Here is a 22,241-nt window from a genome sequence, read left to right as displayed (position 1 = left end):
CAACATGCAACGAGCTAGAATCAAGCTAGCCAAGGCCACCTCTTTCGTCATCTTCTTCGATCTATATTTACATGTGCCTTCAGTGCTTCTTTCTTCATCAGCTCGATCGTGAAAAAACAAATTAAGTGGATCGGAAGAATTAAGAACAAGGCTAGGAGAGCTCATGGCACTAACAAATGGCTCTTCCTGTTCCCTTGGGAGCACTTACTCCAAGTTCAAGCCACACCTCCTCATGGCTCTGGCTCAGTTGGGCTATACTTTTCTATATTTTATCACTGAAGCTTCTTTCAATCATGGAATGAATCCTCATGTCTATATTACTTACCGACATATTGTAGCTGGTGTAGTGATGCTCCCTTTTGCCTATTTTCTTGAGAGGTATATATATATTATTCTTTTCCAGTTCACACGAAAATGCGCACTATTTTTAGTAAATTGTTATACAATTGTTATGCAATTAGGATGATGTGACAATGAAAATCAACCATTGATTTTATGTTTATAAATGTTTATCAAAATATTGATTTTTACTGTCACTTCATCGAGTTGTATGACAGTAGTATAAAACAGTCTGTTAAACAGCATTACTCTTGATACATAATGCCGTAGCTATTGATCTTTAATCCTCTCCTGCAGAAACATCAGGCCGAAGCTGACATTCGCTCTTCTATTGGAAATTTTTGTCCTCTCTCTCCTTGGGTACGTAAAAAATTATAGGCATGCATATATGCTTCAAATTTACATGGTAAACAATAATAGACTCATTAATATAATATTCACCATTTATCTAAAAAGTTTAAGTTTTTAGAATAAGTGATGATTTAGCATGGCATCAGAGTTAGAGGTCTTGATCGAGTTCGAACTCTGAGTCCACAGTTTACTTTTCATTTTAATTAAATATTTCACGTACGTGTTGGGCCTCACTTGTTAAAGAGGCCAAGAGTTTGAGTCCACACGTGAGTGAATGTTAAAGTATTGATTAAATTTAATCATTCCTATCGGCTTAATTAAACTTTTATAATAAGTGGGGTGATTTAACAAGCCAACTGTCTTTGATCAAATGATTGCAGGGTGGGTTTGACTCTGAACATGTACTTTGCAAGTTTGAGATATACCTCCCCAACCTTCGTTGCATCAATGGTTAACACCATAGCTTCCATGACTTTTGTAATAGCAGTTGTATTCAGGTTGGAATATATATATTGCTTCTTAATTTACTGGTATTCTTTTAAGAGAATATTTATCACTATTTCCTTCAGTTTAAATATTTAAAAGTTAATTATCTAATTCATGCAGGTTGGAGGTTCTTGATCTCCGAAGCCGTCGAGGGATGGGGAAAGTTTTTGGGACGTTGATTTCCCTGGCTGGTGTAATGACCATGACTCTATACAAGGGGCCTCTGATGAGAAATCTATGGCACCCTCCAATCCATGCTCAAGGGAAAACTGCCACCCACGAGAACTGGTTAAAGGGTTCTCTTCTTACTGTTGCAAGCTGCATAACATGGTCCATATGGTACATTATGCAGGTTTTTAACCCTAATTACTCTCTCACAACTATGTATATATAGCTTATTGGATTAATTAGTTTCTTGCAGAGTATATAATCAAAGAACTATTATCTTCTGAAAATTTTAGGCATTTACATTAAAAAGATATCCTGCTCAACTGTCACTGACTGCATGGATGAGCTTTATTGGAGGAGCACAATCAGCTGTGTTCACACTGATCATAGAACATAAACGAGCTGCTTGGGCCATAGGATTCAATATTGACTTCTGGTCCACCATATACGGTGTAAGTATGATTATGTTTTGATTATGATCTGGTAGAGATTCAAAATTCAAAATTATGACTATGTTTTGATCATGGATTTGACATGCATGGCAGGGAGTTGTAGTTTCTGGTTTGATTATCTTCGTTCAACTGTGGTGCACGGAAGAAAAAGGACCAGTTTTTGTGACCATGTTTAATCCTCTTTCAACAATATTAGTAGCAATTCTGGCATACTTTGTCCTTGGCGAAAAACTGTACATGGGCAGGTAATTTTTTCATCGTTCTATCCATATGCACATAATTAAACAGAAGGAAAGAAGAAAAAGATAAGACAGAAGTAGCCATTTGTATATTCTATTCTAGTACTTTGATAATTGATATGATCGACTTGTTCAGCATACTAGGGGCAGTAATCGTCATCATTGGCCTATATATGCTGCTGTGGGGTAAAGATGGTGACCCACAAGTTCACAACGATTCGCAAGAACAAAATTATTCCACTTACAAAGAGCAAAAGGATGACGACACGCTGATGGTTACTTCAGCTCACAAGGAAGGATCGAAGTGCGAACCTTAAAAATTAAATCACTCTCCTCTGATCATAAGCATAGAGAAAGGTGTCATCATGATGCAACACCTATGAAAATAACGAAAGAAACCCAATTGAAGGACAGAGAAAGTCAAGGGAGGAATTCCAAAATCAACTTTTGCTTCAAAGATAACGGAAGGGCTGAGAAAATAATCCCCTGCACTATGCGAGTTTATTCAGCAAATTAAGCTAAGTAACTCAGATTGAGAGATGAAAATTGAATATCTTTATGTAACCTTCCCTCAAATTCCTATAAATCACAGAATCTTCTACATCCAACTTTTTTCTTTATGTAAGTCTAAGTTGATCTACATCCACATATATATGGTTCAATGATTTTAACAATTTTTAAACCTTTTTTTTTTTTTTTTTTTTTTTGGTCTAAAAGTTGATTCCCAAATGATGCATTAACATCTCATGGGATGGTAACACATCACTTGGAAATCAACTTTCGAAAAAAAAAAAAAAAGTTTGGGAAGTGTAGCACCCCATATCAGAGGCTTTGAAGCATCTCTATCTTTGGCAAGAAAATAGAAAATTCGCATATATAGCACTGAAAAGTTTCTGGGAGAAAGAATTGTTTGATGTGCACTTAAATCATAGAGACAATTGATTCAAATGATTGAATTTAGAAGATAACGGCCACCAAGCTACACACTTCGCCAATGCTGCACGTATTTGCTAATAGTTGAATTTCAAAATCAGCCCTACTGAAACAGCAGCTATATATACATGTCGGCAAGGCAATTAACAAAAATGCTAAATGATAGAAAAGTTGGCATTAAAAAAAAAAAAAAAATTACGCAGCAGGGGGCCTGAGCTCATGATCATGAGATGTATCACGGGCACCTGGAGGCAAGTACTGCCACATTGGGACAAACCCATAGCTTGGAAAAACTGCCATCTTGTTTGGTCCAGCATGATATGCGCCTGGATGCCCCGGCATAAACCCAGCATGTGGCATGGCCATAGCTTTCACTTGCTTCTCCATCCTTTCCTTATCCGTCTTCAGTGTGAGTTTCTCTTCACGAAGTTCATTCTTCTCTGCCTGTTGCACCAGAAAAGAATTTTAAAACTGCCACTACTAAGCAATTTCATCCGAAAGGAAGAGTTTAAGCAACTCAACACTTTACTCATACACTCTAACAAGCAACAAAATTAGATCCCCACATAATTCGATCAACTTAGGGTCCGTTTGGGTTTGCGATTTCAAAAAGTGCGATTTAAAATAACGATTTTAAAATGTGCGATTTGAAAAAAGTGATTTTTAAAAACGCAGTTAAGCGTTTGACAAAATCGCAGTTTAGCCTTTAAAATCGCGAATTTACCTTTAAAATCCTGCGTTTTCAAAAAAGCACCATCTTATCTGCAATTTGAAAAGGCAGATTTTTTGCGTTTTCAAATCACAATTTTTAAAAACGCAGTTCCCAAACGATATATGTTCTGCGATTTGGTTTAAAATCGCACTTATTGTCTATAAAATCGCAATCCCAAACGTACCCTTATTATGATTATGAAAAAACTATGAACATTGAATTTCAGAATGCTACAAAAGCAGGGACTCAACATATTTTTATTCCTCTTAACTTTTCCTCTATCATACAGCTCGTCCAAACATTCCTTTGCTTCAAAAGGTGTAAAGTAATTATGTCAGCATGGAATAGACAATTTTGAACTACCTGGTTTTTTATTTTCACTAAGCTAGCGTGCAATTCCCAAATATCCTATCCCCATCATTTTCTCGAAGATAAACCAGCAACAACAGCAGTTAATGAATATATATATATATATATATATATATATATATATATATATATATATATGTATAATAGTAGCAATAGTAGTAAGATTGTAATTGGCAATAGCAATACAAACTGACCAAGTTAAGTAATTGATGCAATACAAAGGCTGAGAGCCTGAGATACCAAATTTGATGTAAGAGTTTCTGACACAACTTATTTTAGGGTTTAAGAACAGCTAGGATTGGGTTTTATGATGCTAAAGATGGGTAAAAGTAGGGAACAAGGTTTCTAACAGGGTAAGGCATAGGGCAGGGTTTGAATGTCAAACTACGAGGAAACTCAAGTTTTGAACTGCTGTTCTGGATGCTATGAACAGTATCCGAGAACTTTAAAATTGAATACTCGGTTAATTTAAAAACTATTTGATGAATTAGTGGTATAGGGGATAGGGCTTTTGAGATTTTGCTTTGAAAGACAAGAATCAAAGCAAAAACAGGTATGGTAATTTAAGAAAAATTACTGGAAGACAAGAAGAAAAAGGAAAAAGAAGAAAATATTCCTAAGCCTCACACCTAGAGATCCTAAATATCACCCCTAAAGCTTCCTCGGCATCACCTTTTACAGAAAGATAGCATCACACAAGCATTAAGACCATAATTGCTACAGCAGTCTTAAAACTTCTCTATCAGATTAATAGCATTACAATTATATTTATAGAAAACTAAACCTAACTCTAATAGACCTTGAACTCCTAGTAAGACTTTGACTCTATGGGTTTTGACTACTAAGCCCAAACCAAATAACTAAAAAAATAAACAAATAAAATCCCAAAAACGTAAATATAAATATAGAACACAGAATATAAGATCTAATGGACCAAAAGCACAATCGATGTCCAAAAATAAATAGATAGAAATACTCTTGACTCTTAAAATTAGATAAAACTAAATTAAAATAGAACTGCCTGCATCATTTATTCATTAATAGTTAGTTATGCAGTGTTGCCAACACCACAGATGCCATGGCCCTATTCGGAATTGATGGACACAAAAAATCACACGCTAAAACCAGCATCTAGGTAGATACAACGCAAAACAAAAGTCAGAACAGCAATATTAGCTATCAAAAGAATTTGAACAACGGGGTTTGCTAGATATTTCCCACAATAAAATCATCGCTCTTCGTAAGTGGAATCTCTGGAAAGGGAGCTCATATTGGTAAAAGTTAAACGTAGCAAAAGATGAATCATTAACTCAGTTACTAAAGCCCTCAAGTATGAGAGGGACATGATAATCAACAATTAGCACAACCAACAAAGGCACAAATACAACTTGATAATTGATAGGCAATGCTATAAGTCACCAATTTCGGATCAGAAAAAAAAAAAAAAAAAATATATATATATATATATATATATATATATATATATATATATATATATATATATATATATATATATATATATATATATATATATATATATATATATATATATATATATATATATACCATTCCACCATTTTCCAGCAAAAAAAAAAAAAAAAAAAGAAGAAAAGAAAAAAAAAAAAAGAAGAGGAAGATATTTTCATTTCTTTTGCTTTGAACCTCGTACTCTCCCTTCTAGCACCTTAAACTGGTATCCATAGTATCTAAAGTTAATTCTTCTCTCAAAAGGAAGTCTGTACCTGAACTATACTCTGAACATAACGTTTCTTTGATGTAAAGTATATGCCAACTGATGACTTCTTCCCACATTCAGATGCATGCATTAAACAGCACTTAATAATATATTGAAAATTTATCATAGAAAGAATCATTTCTATAGATATAATCATCAGGCCAAAAAGTACCTGAATAAACTACGCAATGTCCTCAATAAAGAAACATATAAAATTTAAAAACATGAGCGACAAACTTAGGAACATGGGATCAGGAAAAAGCGCGGTATCAAGTAAAACGGTATCATGAGCATGTGCAAAGCACAAGCTGTCAAAAGGAATGTGTTAACCTTTATTATGCAGTAAAATGCTTTGTATATGACTAACCTTTAGACTTTTTACTTCTTCTAGTAGTTTTTCATTTGTTTCTTTAAGCTCTTGAGATTCAGATTTTAGTTGGTTCAGTAATCTGATGGTATCATCAAGTATGGCGTGCTTGTCAATTTTCACAGGTCTCCCAGGATCCAAAGTAGAATTCAAGTCTAGAAACCTGCATGAGTCATAAAGAAAACCTGGCATTTCATTATAACCTCATTGAGAGAGAGGGAGAGAGAGAGAGAGCAAGAGAATAAAAGTAACAAACTAGTCAAATGTTCATTATTCATGGGAAAATAAGGTGCAAAAATCTCATGACTTCTACAAATCGGCAGAATTTTTACTGAAAGTACTGTAAACATCACATATCTTTTCAGGTCTATGGAACCTATAGAATTTAGACAGTTGAGAAGTACGAGGACTTTAAAACCCTTTAGAATAAAAATTGCACATTCTGAAACAGAAGACCATTCTAATGCAAAATGTAATTTGACTATAAATGGAAATTGCTTAAAAGTCGATTAGAAATGCTGGAATTCTTTTCTGGATGAACCAAAAAAAAGGGAAGGAAAAAAATAAACTGCATATATTGAATGCTGAAAACAAAAACCATGAAAAAACACAGAATCTGATGAAAAAGTTGCATGCCTGTCATTCAATTTCTCCCTTCGCAATCTCTCACGACAAGCTTTAGATATCGGCCTGCTGCATGAATCATTGCGCCGCCTAAAAGTAATCAATGTAACAGAATTATCATGGAAATGCAAGAGCACAGCAGATCAAACTATCAATACAACATACAGAAATTCAATTTTTTTTTCTCTTTTACAAGTAGAAATTCAAAATTATATTACTATGCACGAATAATGGATCACCTTTAATGCAAGAATTACATGGGCACTTGATATCATCAGCCAACTATAAACTATCTACTCCTTTTCTTTTTCTTTTTCTTTTTTTTTTCCGCTTTTGGGGTGTCAGATACATTGCATGAAACTGAACATTCGGCTGGGCAAAATTACACTGCATAGGCAATTTTCCACTGCCACTTTGTGCCTAGGCAAATTCATCAGAAAATGAATCATAAACCCAGATTAGCGGTGACAAATGCCAAGGGGCACCAAAATGCAGAAGCTGCAGCTAGTGATTTCACTCTATAACATCAGATAGAAGCTCGAGAAGGAATAACAAAACCTAGTTCACTCACTGAGTCTTTTTGCATCTATGGTTGAATGGTTAAAGCACCCAGCCTATACCCTTAATTAACGATCAGATCCAAAAATGAACCTTGGTTTCAGAAAACAGGGCACAGATTCTATAACATTCAAGAAAGATCAAATGAGGCTACACTTAGCGAGCTGAAATATAGCCAGGCCAAGCCCTTCTTTATTAGTAAGATGGGGCAGAGGGCTAACTACTATATGATTTGTTCGTCTAATCGTCTTCAAAACGGAATGTACCAGATTTTTAGCACTTGCAACCATCAAACCAGAGACAAAAGCAGGCCTAGAAAAAACAGAAAGTCTCGTAAACCTTTCGAGCTCCATAGTTTTCTGCTTTCGAGCTAAAAAAAAAAAAAAAGTGAAAAAGTTTTAATTACTTATCAAAAAAAAAAAAAAAGTTTTCTGCTTTCAAGCTGCCCCTTTTTGTTGAATGACTGGTTCAAATGCAACTACGGGAGAAAGGCTGCGGTATAGAGCATTTAAGCTGACTTCGATTGGCTGCATAAGGTACCCATGGGCCACGAACGTAATGTATTCTTCCACCCACTTTGTGTCACTTCTGGTCCATGTCTTCCTTCCTGTGTCCCCAAATTTTGCTGCAGATCCACTCTGGTTTCATCCCTAACATCCCCTTGACCCATCCTCTTTGATTCTGATTGTGGGGCATTCAATCCACTTGATGTAGACCAGAAAGAAGAGGCTATTGCTTATACTCGACTTGCTTGCCTAGTTCTGCGCTTCTGCTTGCTAGCAGCTCTCATCTTGAATTTTGTAGCCTCCTTTTATTCATATTCAATCTTCTGCTTTCATCCCTCGTAGTTGCTCTCTTCTTAATGCTATCTTCTTCTTAGCCTCGTTGGCACCATATACACGCCCATCTTTCTGAGTTCAAAGCAGAGTTTACACGCGCGAGTCCAAAACGGGAGGATTAGTGTGAGTCCACAAAAGGGGAGCAAGAAAACAGATGTGCTAATGCATCAAATTCTTGGTTGGAACGAATTCTTCAAATGGATGAACGTAACAAATTGAAAAGTAAACGTCATGAGGTAAAGGAATATAATACAAGAAACTGCAGAGCTATCTATTATCGACTAAGGTTTAATGACAGAGCCGCACGTTTATAGAATACCGCACGTTTATAGAATACCGTAGATGACAAACGAACAACTACAGAACACTTTAATTTGTACAATATTAGGCTTATATTATGTATGAGATCAAAAGGCAAACACCACAAATTGAAGCCAGGAAAATAATTTGGAGCTAAAATAATGCAATTTGTGTACGTAAAAACCCTATCAAGTAATACCTCTTTCGCGAGCACTCTCTTTCGCTGCCGTCCCTGTCTCGCCCAGACGATAAATCAATTTCAGCGCTACCACTGCAACCATATATAATAAAATAGACTGTAAATTCTTAAGTGAAACAATCTCAGATCTCTTTCTTACAATCTAAATCCTAAAATGAAACTCAGATTATTCCATTTAGCAATAATGCAATATGGAATTGAAGGAGAAAAAATAGCCCTAAGGAGAGAGAAAAGGGAATTGGATTACCTTTGATTAGGCAAACAGAACTCCGGGGAAGGGTTGTCGTCGATGAAGCTGTAATCGAGAAAATCCCAGCAGCTACCGTCCTCTAACGACGGATCCATTTTGTTTGGGAATTGGAATTGGAATTGAGAACTATAACATTTTAATGGCGATTTGAAAAGTATTAGGATGGAAATTTTTCGCAGAAAAGTAGGGAACGTGCGGGGATCGAAATAAAAGAACGCCCCAATAAAGTTGCACCACGTGGATGGAATCTATCGCGAATTCGCGATTGAGGGTTGCTCGCAGTCGCCGCGGCGTCTTTATTTTAGATTTCAAATCTACCGCACGTGGCCCAACTGCTCTACCGGATTGAGGCTAACTGCTGAAGCAGGCCCATATCGGCCCAGGAACAAGCCCACCAGTAAGTGACAACTCTGCTACGAGTCGCTTTTGTGGAGAAGATGTGATACTGCTGGCCTCTATCGCTGTGGAATTATGCCAGGATCATATAAATATGTTTGCTCCCGTAAAAAATATTTTTTTTGTATTTTTTAATATTTGGTACAATTAAAAATGATGGTGTAAAAAAATTATTTTCAGTTTGACCGTAAAAATTTCTTTAATTATTGGAAAACGATTTACGGTTTTAAAGTAAATTGTTTTCTGGATTTAAATTCTTCATTTTTGCAGGCACGTTTATGGAAATCCGCTACCACCAAGCATTAGAGTTTGTTGGTAACCGGAATATACCGTCAAAGGTCCCCAAACTTTGGTATTCAATCGCCAGATTCCAGCGCCGGCAATTGCCACCAAATTCTGACAAAACAAGCTGAAATCCGGCCAGTGCCGCAATTTGACACTGGTCCGCCAAAATCCGGCTGGTCGGAAATCTGGCGAGATTGCGTCAAATTCCTGCTAATTTGGCCGGAATCCATAACAAATGGCCAGATTCCGGCGAAACTGGTCTGAATCTTTTCGGCAAATTACGAATCTCACCACCAGTGATTTTTCATCGTTGGTGATTTTTTCGTACGAGCCAAACGCCGAAAAATATTTTCAAAAAAATTATTATTATTATTTTTTATAAAAAATGATTTCATTGAATATATTTTACGACATAAAATATTTTACATCAAAACAAACAGAGTATTTACCTACAATCAACTTATCTGCTATCCAATGACTATATTATGCGAATAATCTAATTAGCTAAATTATAATGAACTTTAATAATATAATAATTCTCTGTTTGCCTCCAATTAATTATCCTACTTGTAAATAACACACCTATGAATAAGATTTTATTTTTTTTTTCTTGGTAGGATTGGAATCAGATATGATGCTAGGGTTTCTACCTGTCTTGAAAGTAAGGGTGTGCAAAACCCGCAAAACCCACCCCGCCACGCAAAACATCGGATTTTCAAAATTTTTTTTGCGGTTTAGGGTCTAAAAATGATATATTTGTGCGGGGCGGGTTGTAGGTTTAGAGTTTTAAAAAATTCGGATCCCCGCCCCGCCCCGCCTCGCATCAATGAAAACAATTAAAAAAAAAAAATAGAAAACCCTAGTCCCTAACTCCCTAAGTCCCTCATTAACCCAATTATCCAGCCCTAGCACCGCACGCACACTACCCCTTCGGCCTTCACTTCAGTTTTCTTTCTTCCGTCTTCGAGTTCGAGCACCGCACTTCACTGTTCTTCTCTCTGCATCTTCGCCTCTTCATCAACCTTCTTCAATCTTCACCTCTCCATCTTCTTTGGGTTTGCATTTGCAGGTATTATGTGCTCAATCTATTTCCTGTGCAATATCTGTATGTATAGTTTATATTGAATCTTTATCTGCATATATTGAATCTCCATTTTAAGTTGGATTTTTGATCTATTGCTTGTAGCAGTCTACCGCCACGCCCCCACCTCCGTCTCGGTGCTGGAGACTCGGAAATGGCGTCGCCGTTTCGATTTTTCTTCGAATTTCGGATTCAGGGTTTGGAAAACCTAGCAGTTCTCTCCAATTAATTTGATTTTTTGTGTCTGTTTTTCTCTCTATTGCAAATGCCTTCTCTCTCTCTCTCTCTCTCTCTCTCTCCCTCTGTGGTTCTTCGTTGTGTGTTCTTCAACGAGAACAGAGAGACGACAAAAAGGGTGAGAGATTTGAATAGGGGTGGAGAAAGAACTTTTCATTGTTGTGTGTATACCCGCCCTGCCCTACGAAACCCGCAATCCCCGCCCCGCACAGATTGCCTATTTTTTGTGCGGTTTGCGGGTTGAAAATTGTCAACCCGCAGGGGTGTGGGGCGGGGGCGAGGGCAAAAAGGGCGGAAATCCACCCTACCCCGCCCCGTGCACGCCCTTACTTGAGAGAGTACTTGTGGGCCGGTCTACACTCGTCCGGACTAATGCTCAGCGGGTAAGATGCTACTATGGTTATCGGCTAATAAAACAATTCTAACCCGTAAGAGATATTTTTTGACATCCCAATACACAACTCCTAACTATCTTTACCAACGTGACAAGGTGGTCCCCTAACTAGCTTTAAGATTTTTTTTTTTTTCTAAAAAAAAAAAGAGAAAAAAGTAAAAGTAAAAGTTGACACGACAAAAGTAGTTCGGAGTTATGTCTTGGGATGTCAATGTATCATATTTCAATCTGTAATCCCCCTTTACCCATTTCACTTAAAAAATAAAAATAAAAAATAAAAACTTCATTTAACTCTCCTAAACTTTTACTGCTTTTACAATTTATCCTCCAAAGTTAAAAACTCTCAATTTAATGTAACAAACTTTTAATTTTATGCAATATCAATTTGAGGTTAAATTAACTTCTATATCCATGTAAACTTTATAAAAATACAAAATTACCCATAAATTATAATAATTTTTTATTTTTTTTTAAAAAAAATACAGTAGAATTTTGGTAATTTCCACGCCTTCTACCAGGATTTAACAGAAAATTCTAACGAATGTGTGAGATAGAAAAAAAAGAAAAAAAAGAAAAAAAAAAGAAGAATATTCGATATACTAAATTAGGAGTTTTTTAACTTTATATGAAAATTGCAAAAGCGATGAAAATTAAGAGGAATTAAGTGAAGTTTAAAATTTTTTTTTTAAAAAAAAAAAAAAAAAAAAAAAAAAAAAAAAAAAAGAAGAAGAAGAAGAAGAAGAAGAAGAAGAAGAAGAAGAAGCTAATTTTGGATGAAGCAATAAACAAAGAAGAGGATGACAACAATAAATGAAACTGATTTAACTTTCATTATATGAAAAATCAAATTTTATTTAACTGGCATTCAGAGTTATTCTATAGTTGCATTTCTGTATATTTCGGTGTTGAAAAATCAGCATTTAACATTTGGTGAGAAAATAAAAAAATGCCCAGTACATGACTTTTGATCAAGAAGCTATCAAAAAATCAAATGACGTGAGCTTCATTCTTCAGCTTGTCAAGAAGCTCGTCCACCGAGGAGACTATTACACCTGCTTTTCTCTTGGGAGGTTCCGTGACTTGAACAACCTCTAAATCAGATTTGATTTCCACGTTTAACTCCTGTGGAGTGAATTTCTTTATGACCTTCGACTTTGCTTTCATTATGTTGGGGAGTGTTGCATACCTCGGCTGATTCAATCTCAAATCAGTGCTGCATGAGAACAAATAAATTTATCATTTTACATGTACATGTGCATGCACATAAGAAACATAAAAAAAAAATCATTTCCTAATAACCAAAACCACAATGTCTTAAGGATTCTGTGTTTCACTACTGGAAAAATGACACATAGTAAGAAGCTAGCAATAGAAGAAGTCAATATTTTCTGCATATGGGAAAGATAGCACCTTGAACAGTCATCCCAAAGTGAATATTACAAACCAAAAGAGAAGCATGAACTTGAACGATGATTTCGGCAACCACACACACTTGATAACGATTATGATGATAATGAAAAATCATAAGAATTGCATGATGATGATGACAACAATTGGTATGATCATCACTATCATAATTATGTGAATAATAATGATGCAACAGCAGAAGTCAAGACAAACATGTAAGCCACTTCCCACAAAGGCCCGCTACAATGGTGGTTGTATCCCAATAGAAATTAAATATAACTTTCTATTTTTTTTGCCCTTATTGGGGGAGATTAGTTGCATCCCAGAAAACAGTTATCCAATACAAGCCGATTGTAGTTTGGGAAGATCTAGAAGAGTTACGCAATCGACCTTCCCAATACAACTTAACCATAAAAGATACTTGATCTGGGCGATACTCAGGCAAAGACAGGTATCTACTTGAAATAAAATTCAAGTAGTTACAAGAATATGAGCACTTTAACAAATACATTACTGCTTCTTTCTACCGCAGTTATTCTTGAATATATCTCAATAAGGAAAAAAAAAAAATCTCACTCCATTGGCTTCCCTAGAGATTCCCTAAACTACCATTTGAGCGACATACCAACCCATATTTCGATTGGCACTGTAGCTCATCCAATGTGTTCTTTCTTCACAAAAAAGAAAGAAAAAAAAAGGCTCTCTCTCCCTTGTCTTTCTATTTTTTATTCGCAACTTTTTCTCTCTCCCTCTTCCACTCTCTTTCAAGACATTCCTGGCTTGGTTCCCCTCCTCCCTCCACTGACAGTGCCATTGGGTGAACCGTTCTTGACGGCTCAAAATCTGCTCTATCAACGGCAACAACAGTGTGAGTTTTCCAATCTTCCTGTTCATTTTCTTTCCTTTGATTTTCATCATGTTGTAGAATGGAGGCAAATCACTAAAATCAGTAATTTTAACATGATTGCAAATGGCTAAAATCGGAGATAAGTTTGCACACGAAAACAGACCATAGCTTTCTTCCATGAAATTCACACTGGATTTACCTGACTTTATCCTTTGTCAAATACCGTCTTCCCGGAAACTATTTTCGGTCAAAACAAAGAGAGCATTGGAGAAATAGTTTTGGAGAAATAGTTTTGGAAAAAAAAAAAAAAATTAATTAATTAATTAATTGCACAGCTTATGTGAGCGCTGACCTATGCTGGGGTGCATAACTGTCTGCATTTGTTTTCAATTCTGCATTTCAGACTGGCCTTATTAAGACCTAAAATCTAACACACCATTTAACAGAATGGAACACCTGTTTGGCATGGGACTTGGTGATTCTATCATTAAGGAGGCATGAATATGTATATCATGTATTTATTTTGTCTGTGTTCACTATCAAGGGGGAAATCCTAGACTTTTCTTGTTAGATCTGATGTTTGAAATTGGTTTCTGTGAATGTACCTACAACTATAAGCAGTTTAAAGAATCTCAACAATACATATGTGATACATAAGGAAGTTTTTATTGATGTTTTATAACCAAAACTGGGAAAATTATTGGGCGAGAGCTTATACTTAGATCACTTCTTTCCCCCCACCCCCCTCTTCCCCTGTGCCAATATTTTGGACTAGATTATAAATAAGCCACCACATTATTCATTAAAAAAAAAAATTAAGCCACTACATGCTGTAAAATGTGGAAATTTCTGTGAAGCTTTGGGTTTTTTATACATACGAATTCTTTCAGCTTTCTTAGGTATTTTTGATAAGTATTGGGTGTGTTTGGTAAAGATTATTGAGTTTTTATTTTATTTTTTATTTTTAATTTTTTTTTTATTGAGCAGTAGCAAAAAGTGATTGATGTGATATAAAGTAGAAAGAATTTGTATGGAAAAGTGAAAAAAGTTTTAAGTGAAAAAGTTTTTATTGATATTTTATGACTAAAACTGGGATGTCTGCTTACATTCTCTGCTGAGGATTTTACTAGAATTTTTTTTTTTTTTTAATGAATAATTCAGATCTTATTGAGGGGGAAAAAAAAAAAGGTTAAACCCTCGTACACGAAAAGTATACAATAGGGACTCGACCCTATAAGCTGCTACAATGAAAAAAGCTAATCAAATCAACCAAATTTGTAGAGACAAAGTTAGGAACATTAACAAGAACCCAACCCAAGAGAGATTTCAAAAAAGAAGATTTTAGAAAAAACATGTTTGTCTCACTATCCTCGAAAATACGATGATTCCTTTCTCTCCAAATGCTCCATATTAAGAGGGCAAGAATAACTTTCTAGATAACCTCTTTGGGATGTCCCCTCCCGTGTACTAGAATTATTGGGCGAGAGCTTATACTTAGATCACTTCTTTTACCACCCCCCTTCCCCTGTGCAAATATTTTGGACTAGATTATAATTAAGCCACCACATTATTCATTATATATATATATATTAAGCCACTACATGCTGTAAAATGTGGAAATTTCTGTGAAGCTTTGGGTTTTTTTTATACATATGTATTCTTTCAGCTTTCTTAGGTATTTTTGATAAGTAATAATTTACACCGTAGCTTTCTCAGGTATTGAAGCAGCTTTGGACTTGAGGCTTTACAAATTGATTCTGGCTTCACTTTTAGGTTTTGAAGCTAAGCTAAAATTGTAAAATGGCCTCTGCCATTGTATTCATGGTTAGTTTGAGTCAGAATTTCATTGCAGATGCAACACCCAAATTTTGTACGACAAACACAACCAACACTGAGTCGCGTGTTAGGTTGTTCAGTTTGTCTTGGTTGAGCTTGGATCTAGATTAAGTGAACTGAACCACTGAAGTTTGACCTGAGTTTGTGTATCTATCTAAGCATATTTTTCAATTTGTCTGAGCTGGAGCTTGTGACCGAGCTTACTTGTTAGCTTAATTCTACATACCTACATGTCTCTGAACCCAGCAAATCTTACCTATTCCAATGAAAGTTTGGAGTTCTATTGAATGTTTGTAGTTCACTATGCCCTGAAGTGAGCGGGAATTTTACTGTTATCAAGCAAGATAGTCTTAAGGTTCTATAAACAAATTTGAATTTGCTTGCTTGTTGTGGCTGGATTCTCAACAATTTGGTTTGTTACACGCAGAATTGCTGAATCTTTATCACGTCATATGAAGCTTAATACTTTTTTCTTTCCTTGTCTCTGTAATTGCTCGTACTTCGCAATTGCACTTTCTGTTCTGAAGCTGCACTCAATGGTTCTTTAATAGACAGCAGATTTCCTGTTTTCAAATTTTTTTTTAAAATATTATTTGGCATAGCTGTGTTTCAGAAGATAACTTTGTTGCTAGATTGTCCATCACTGCCTTATGTGTGGCTTGGACAGTTAAAGATCGTTGTATGATAGGCTTCATTTCATATCCATCATTGATTTTTCTTACTTGTGTTGTTCAAAGGATGGATTAAAAAATGAGCAAAGACCCTTTCTTCACTATGCTCTTATAAGAAGGGGAACAAGGCCACAATGAAACTCCACCCCAAGCTAGAATGAGATCCACTACTAAGAGGAGTGGAAACTTCTTCGTTGAAGAAGACAATCTACTAGTATCGGCTAGGATTCAAGGGAATGAACAAAAATCCTTGAGAAGCGTAGGACTAGATATATTTATTCACATCAAATGGAAATCTTAACTAAATAGTCATCACCATTGGAATGTATTTATTAAATGAATTAATCATATCATTTTTGTATTGTGCAAGGATTCTATTATGTTTGTTAAGTACTTTGTTAATCATATACTAAATTACTAATCTATGGATCTATTCTAATCTACTCTTGATTGTGCATTGGTATTTGCCTATGGGAAAGTGGTGCAAACAGTCATTTGCCTATGTAAATAATTGATGGTATCACACAAAATTAAAAATTAATTGAAGACTAACATAAGTAGACATAATGTTATCATCAGAAATTTAAAATGCTCAATGTGGTCCGAGTGGAGTTGAGAATGGGTTTCTCTGTCACCTAATATGATAATAATTTTGTATGACGTCCACAAGTTTAGATGATTTTGGGAATAAAGAAATCATAAACAAAGAATATTTAAATGGTATAGAGAAAAAATACAGAAGCCATTATGGAGTGCATTTGAATAGGGAAACAAAAAGTAGCTTGGTTCCCTTCAATTAGGAAAACTATCGTGAGTGCCCTTACAACCAAGGTTTAAAACTTTATTCAAAAGGCGAGTTTTAATTGAATACACATCACAAATACATTAATTTTGTTTTAAAAAAAAAAAAAACAACAACAACAACAAACAAGCGTCAAAATTCAAAAACACCAAAAATGCTTCAAAAATAAGTTTTGAGATTCAAGAGAATGACTCAACAAGGTAAAGAGAAGTATGTAAAGGAATGGTATGTAAAAAAGGAAGCACAGAGAGAATTACTGACCATAGTCACTATTGTTAGGAGCAACCATATTGCAAGCGTTTAAACTCAAAATTACGAGAGGATATGTTACTTACGTGATTACAGCTGGTAAGTCTAAAGACAAGGTCTCAAGACCACCATCCACTTCTCTATCCACTGTTGCTACTTGGTTCTCCTTGTCCAGCACAACCTACGAGATAGCAGCAGTAAATCATAGTAAGATAGATTTTCTAAAAAAGAAGCAGAAGAAACAGTGAGAACAACAGAAACATCAGGAGAATCCCTTGCAAGGAAATTAGCCCATTTTAGATGAAAAACAATAAACTTCAGACAGCAATAATTAGGGGACAACACCAATTCTTTTATATTCATCTAAAGTCTAACCCTTCCATTTGATGCTCAAACAGACAGCAATACAAAAAAAAAAAAAAATGTGCTGCTATACAGTTCAGTCTCAAAGAGCCCCAACAACAAATTAAGAAGGCATGAATTTGTTTATCCTGGTGGAGTAGCAGCTTATACTTTCACTACACTAAATAATGGAACACTCTTCATGTAGAACTTTTAAAGAGTTCAGACTAACCTTTGAAGCAAAGGTCCCCTGTGGCCAACCAAGAAGCCCCGCGACCATTTGCCCTGTTTGATTGCAATCATCATCAATGGCCTTCACAAGAATTTGTAAATGACGAGTTACTCTTCCACATGAATACGGAGCCTCAAAGAAATGAACAAAATTGAGGGAATAATAAGGACCTTCCCAGATATGACACCCAACAAATTCAACAACATAGTTAAAATGTTCAATGCCTACTTCAAAATCCTCCCATTTGATTCAGAATTGAACATGGAAATTTAATCTTCAGAATAAATCTCAAAATCCACCAATCAAATTGAAATTCCAACACAAAAAAACAATAACAGCCCAAAACTAAAATCCCCCAACCGTAGTTTATCCCTAAAACCAACCTCAAGCCGACAATGTTCTGCAATAACTTACAAATCCATAACGTCAAGCAAAACCAAAAATCCATTTATCTAAAACTCAAATTTAATAACCCGTTCGCCAAACCTATAAAAGAACCACATCATACACAATTACTTACGGAACCTCGGTAGTTTCAAACAAAACAAAAGCAACCCATTTCTCCAAAACTCAAAATTAGACAAACCTGCTTGCCCAGAATGAGAAGCCCGGGCTTCTCAACCTCCACAAGCGCCTTCAAAAGCTTGGCAACAGAGAGCGGGTACAGAGCCCCAGTGGCCTCCACATGAATGCCCCGATCAGCGCCCATAGCGAGCCCGGTTCTGAGAGTGTCCACGCACTGCGCTGGGCCCATACTGACTGCCACGACCTCCGAGGCCAGGCCCGACTCCTTGATCCGCAGAGCCTCCTCGAGCGCTATCTCGCAGAAGGGGTTCATCGACATCTTCACGTTCTGGGTCTCCACGCCCGTCTGAGAAATGAAACGAAATATTCTCCGAATATCACGAGTGTAGGAATCACAAGAAAAGGAAACAAAAAATAGTGAAAGTTAGAAAAGCATGTGTTTGTGTGTATTGCTTACTTTGTCGGCCTTGACTCTGATTTTCACGGCGTAGTCGACAACTCGCTTTACGGCCACCATTATCTTCATCTTTCGAAGGGTTTCTGGTTCTGTTTGAGAAGGCTGGAAAGACTTTGAAGGTGAAGGTTGGAACCTTTGCCACTGCCAGAGCTCGAAGGAGTGCTGTCTGTTTAATTATAATCTTTCCAAGTGTCCACGCATCACTAGGCTTAAAGTATGTAATTCTTATCTAGGCCCAGAAAAAATATTTATTTATTTATTTATTTTATATTTGTGATTCTTATCCAGACACAACATTGTTTTGACACAATATGCTTTTTTGCTTGTTTGGATCGTGCATCATGATGTTTGCTTGTTTGGATTGGAATATATGGTAATTAGTTGTCTAAATTACCGGCAATTTAAGTAACTATTATTTAAGATTGCACGGTTAAAATTACACTAAATCGATATAGAATATTTAGGATTATAACATACCACCATGTTTTTAAATTCGATGTCTCATTATGACCTACTTTATCTTATAGGTCGGCTCTACCATGATTCGAACCCCATAACATGGTGGTTGATTCTAATTCTAAATGATACAACTCTCAAATCCAACTTTCCATTGAAAATCAACTTATGAGGAAAAAATATCAAAGGACTTATATAAGTATTATTAAATTGCACTAAACTATTATGGGATACCCCCGTAGGATCATAATAGCGGCAAGGAATTAAAATGAAGAAAAAAAACATATATGAGAGGCTCAAGTCAAAATTTACACCTTTTTTATTTTTTATAGGGACATAAATTTTCTAGAAACTAGATTGTAGGAAAAAATTTCCAACTTAGTCTCTATAAGTGTTATGTGTCACTCAACATCTGATTAAAAAAAAAAAAAAAAACGTGTTTCTTACATGTTCAAAAGACACATATAATACTTTATTGTATATTGAATCACACATAATACTGTACATGAGAGGGTTTATACATATATAGGCTAGTATCACAAATATACATACAAATAACCAATGTGGGACAAGGTATATACATACACGTAATATAATATAACATATAATCTAATAGCCCCCCTTAAACTCAAGATGGAGTGCAATAGACCATCTTGAGGTTGGACACAAGATCGTGGAACCACCCTGGAGGATGAGACTTTGTGAAGAGGTCCGCAAGTTGATCATGAGACGAAACAGAATGAAGCTGTAGAGAGCCCTGAATATGAGATAATAACGGACAAAGTGACAATCAATTTCAATATGTTTAGTCCATTCATGAAAAACGTCATTATGGTTAATCTGAATAGCACTTATATTGTCACAGTAGACAAAAATAGTTGAGGGAAAAGAGATACCCATATCTTGTAGAAACCATCACAACTAGGAGTGTACAAGCGGGACGGTTATTAATCGGAAATAACCAGTAACCGTTAATAGCCGTCAACAATCACTAACCGGGGAAACAAAAAATAACCGGATAACCGGTTGTGGTTACCGGTTATAGCATTTAAAAAAACCAGTTAATAATCAAATAACCGGTAACCGGTTTTTTTAAAATATATATATATATTATCTGTGCTTCAATCCCTGAGTAGATCTTGTTATGTGATTCACTATTGCTAGCTTTGGCTTTGGATGAGCCGGATCCTAATTTGGATTTTGCAAGTTTTGGGAATTATAGAATATATGATGTGGTATGTTAAAATCATAATTGGCAAGGGCGATGATATCATTGAAGCACTTCAACGTTGCAAGATTTCAAAGCGCCGAGTGTGCGTTAAATGGTGGAAGCTTGGCCAATGGTTTTATGGCTTTCACATGCTGGATGAGTCTCATTCTCGTTGGGTCTCTCTGGCAGATCTCGCAATGGCCAAAGAACAGGAAGTTCTTGTGGTGCTTCAGCGAGGAGGAAGTTCTTGTAGGGCTTCAGCGAGGAGCCTTGCCTCTGCAAGGCCAAATATTGGAGTAAAAAAAAAACCCAAAAAAGTTAACAATATATGAAAACCGATTATCTGATTAATAACCGGCTTTTAATAACCGGCTTTTAATAACTAGATAACCGGCGGTTGGTAAAAATCATAACCGGTCTACCGGTTGCGGTTATTAAAATGGGAATAACCGGGTACCCCAGTCACAGTTGCGGTTATAACCAAATAATTGCAGTTGCAACTGGTTGTACACCCATATTTTGTAGAAGTCATCGTAACCAAAGGAGCTCTGAAGTGGTGTCAGCTAAAGCATGATATTTTACCTCGGTGTTAGATCGAGCAGAAATAGACTGTTTCTTACTTTGCCAAGAAATAAGAGAGGTGCCAAGTAGGGAACAATAATCAGTAGTGGAGTGACGGTTTGTAGAATCATCAACCCAATCTACATCAATAAAAGCATGTAACTGAAGAGAGAACTGAGAAAAGAAGTGGAGCCCATGAAATAATGTCTCCTTGAGGTAGTGAAGGATGCCAAGGACGGCAGAAAAGTGAGTGGAGCAGGGAGCAGCCATGAACTGACTCACTTTATGGACAACATATGAGATATCAGGCCTACTAACAGTAAGATAGACAAGATTGCCAGCCAAATGCTGATACAGAGTGAAATCACAAAGAGACTCACCATCATGGAGATTAAGGCAAACATTGAGCTCAGTTGGTGTGTCGATGGTTTTACAGTCTGTGAGATTGGCCCGCGAAAGTAGATCGGAGATATACTTTGCTTGTGTCAAATAGTAATTATCACAAGAAGAAGAAATCTCAAGACCAAGAAAATAGGTGAGAGTGCCAAGATCCTTCATCTTCAAAATGCAAACTGAGACACAGTTTGAGCTCCAGGATAACAATGGAATCATTGCCAGTGATAATCATGTTATCAACATATAACAAAAGAAGAATGATGCCTCGATCCGTGCGACGAAAAAACAAAGCAGAGTCATAAGAGCTAATGGAATAACCAAGGCTAGAGGCAATGACACTAAATTTAGCAAACTATTCTCGAGGAGCTTGTTTTAGGCCATAGAGAACTCAACAAAGACGACAGACCTTGTTCGAAGGAGAAGAGACACTACCAAAAAAAAAAAAAAAAAGGGCAAATTCTGGACAGTTTTAAACCGTCCAAAAATTGAGAAAAATCATCTGGAAACAATTTCAAACGGTTTAAAACTGTCCTAAATAAAAAGTTACGAAATGGATTTCTGGACAGTTTGGGCAAACCGTCCTTCTTTTTCTTTTCTTTTCTTTTCTTTTTTTTTTTCTTTTTTTGTCTCGATGTATTTCTTTTATATATATATCATTAACTAATATTTCTTTTTCTTTTTTTTTTTAATTATTTATTTCTTTTCCCGAAATGTTTTAGATAATTATGTTTTTCTCTTTCTGAGCAAACCCATGCCACTGTAGTTACATCAGATCAGGCTTGGCCTGGTCGACGACGGAGAGGACAGCGTCGACGGCCAACGGAGTAACGTGACAGCGTCGCCTGCGGCCTCTTGACGGGATGGCCGGTGGCATGATCGCCGGCGTTGTACTCCTCAACCTTGTGCGGGACGTCGTGAGTGCTGAGCCTGCCGCTT

General features: G+C 36.2%; 4 protein-coding genes across 4 annotated transcripts; 1 reads left to right on the top strand and 3 right to left on the bottom strand.

Annotated features, from left to right (window-relative positions):
- On the top strand, positions 1-2,638 carry LOC133858571 (WAT1-related protein At4g08300-like). Its single transcript, XM_062294049.1, has 7 exons — positions 1-378; positions 637-699; positions 1,071-1,187; positions 1,297-1,528; positions 1,638-1,796; positions 1,890-2,041; positions 2,172-2,638. The coding sequence occupies exons 1-7, from the start codon at positions 164-166 to the stop codon at positions 2,350-2,352; spliced, it is 1,119 nt and encodes a 372-aa protein (XP_062150033.1). The 5' UTR covers positions 1-163; the 3' UTR covers positions 2,353-2,638.
- Positions 2,639-2,925: 287 nt separating this feature from the next.
- On the bottom strand, positions 2,926-9,159 carry LOC133873963 (transcription factor bHLH104-like). The gene is made up of 5 exons (XM_062311777.1): positions 8,919-9,159; positions 8,672-8,743; positions 6,788-6,865; positions 6,152-6,314; positions 2,926-3,412 (listed from the first exon to the last, which is right to left on the bottom strand). Exons 1-5 carry the CDS (start codon positions 9,014-9,016, stop codon positions 3,164-3,166), a joined length of 660 nt encoding a protein of 219 aa, XP_062167761.1. The 5' UTR covers positions 9,017-9,159; the 3' UTR covers positions 2,926-3,163.
- Positions 9,160-12,121: 2,962 nt separating this feature from the next.
- LOC133873953 (electron transfer flavoprotein subunit beta, mitochondrial) lies at positions 12,122-18,883 on the bottom strand. Its single transcript, XM_062311767.1, has 5 exons — positions 18,683-18,883; positions 18,287-18,571; positions 17,701-17,781; positions 17,213-17,307; positions 12,122-12,527 (listed from the first exon to the last, which is right to left on the bottom strand). Exons 1-5 carry the CDS (start codon positions 18,749-18,751, stop codon positions 12,302-12,304), a joined length of 756 nt encoding a protein of 251 aa, XP_062167751.1. The 5' UTR covers positions 18,752-18,883; the 3' UTR covers positions 12,122-12,301.
- A 1,573-nt stretch (positions 18,884-20,456) lies between these two features.
- On the bottom strand, positions 20,457-21,521 carry LOC133875521 (uncharacterized mitochondrial protein AtMg00810-like). Its single transcript, XM_062313720.1, has 2 exons — positions 20,931-21,521; positions 20,457-20,624 (listed from the first exon to the last, which is right to left on the bottom strand). The coding sequence occupies exons 1-2, from the start codon at positions 21,519-21,521 to the stop codon at positions 20,457-20,459; spliced, it is 759 nt and encodes a 252-aa protein (XP_062169704.1).
- Positions 21,522-22,241: the final 720 nt, after the last annotated feature.

Source organism: Alnus glutinosa, chromosome 1, assembly GCF_958979055.1.
Source record: "Alnus glutinosa chromosome 1, dhAlnGlut1.1, whole genome shotgun sequence".
In the NCBI taxonomy this organism is placed as follows: domain Eukaryota; kingdom Viridiplantae; phylum Streptophyta; class Magnoliopsida; order Fagales; family Betulaceae; genus Alnus; species Alnus glutinosa.
This window is presented reverse-complemented; position numbering and strand designations above follow the sequence as displayed.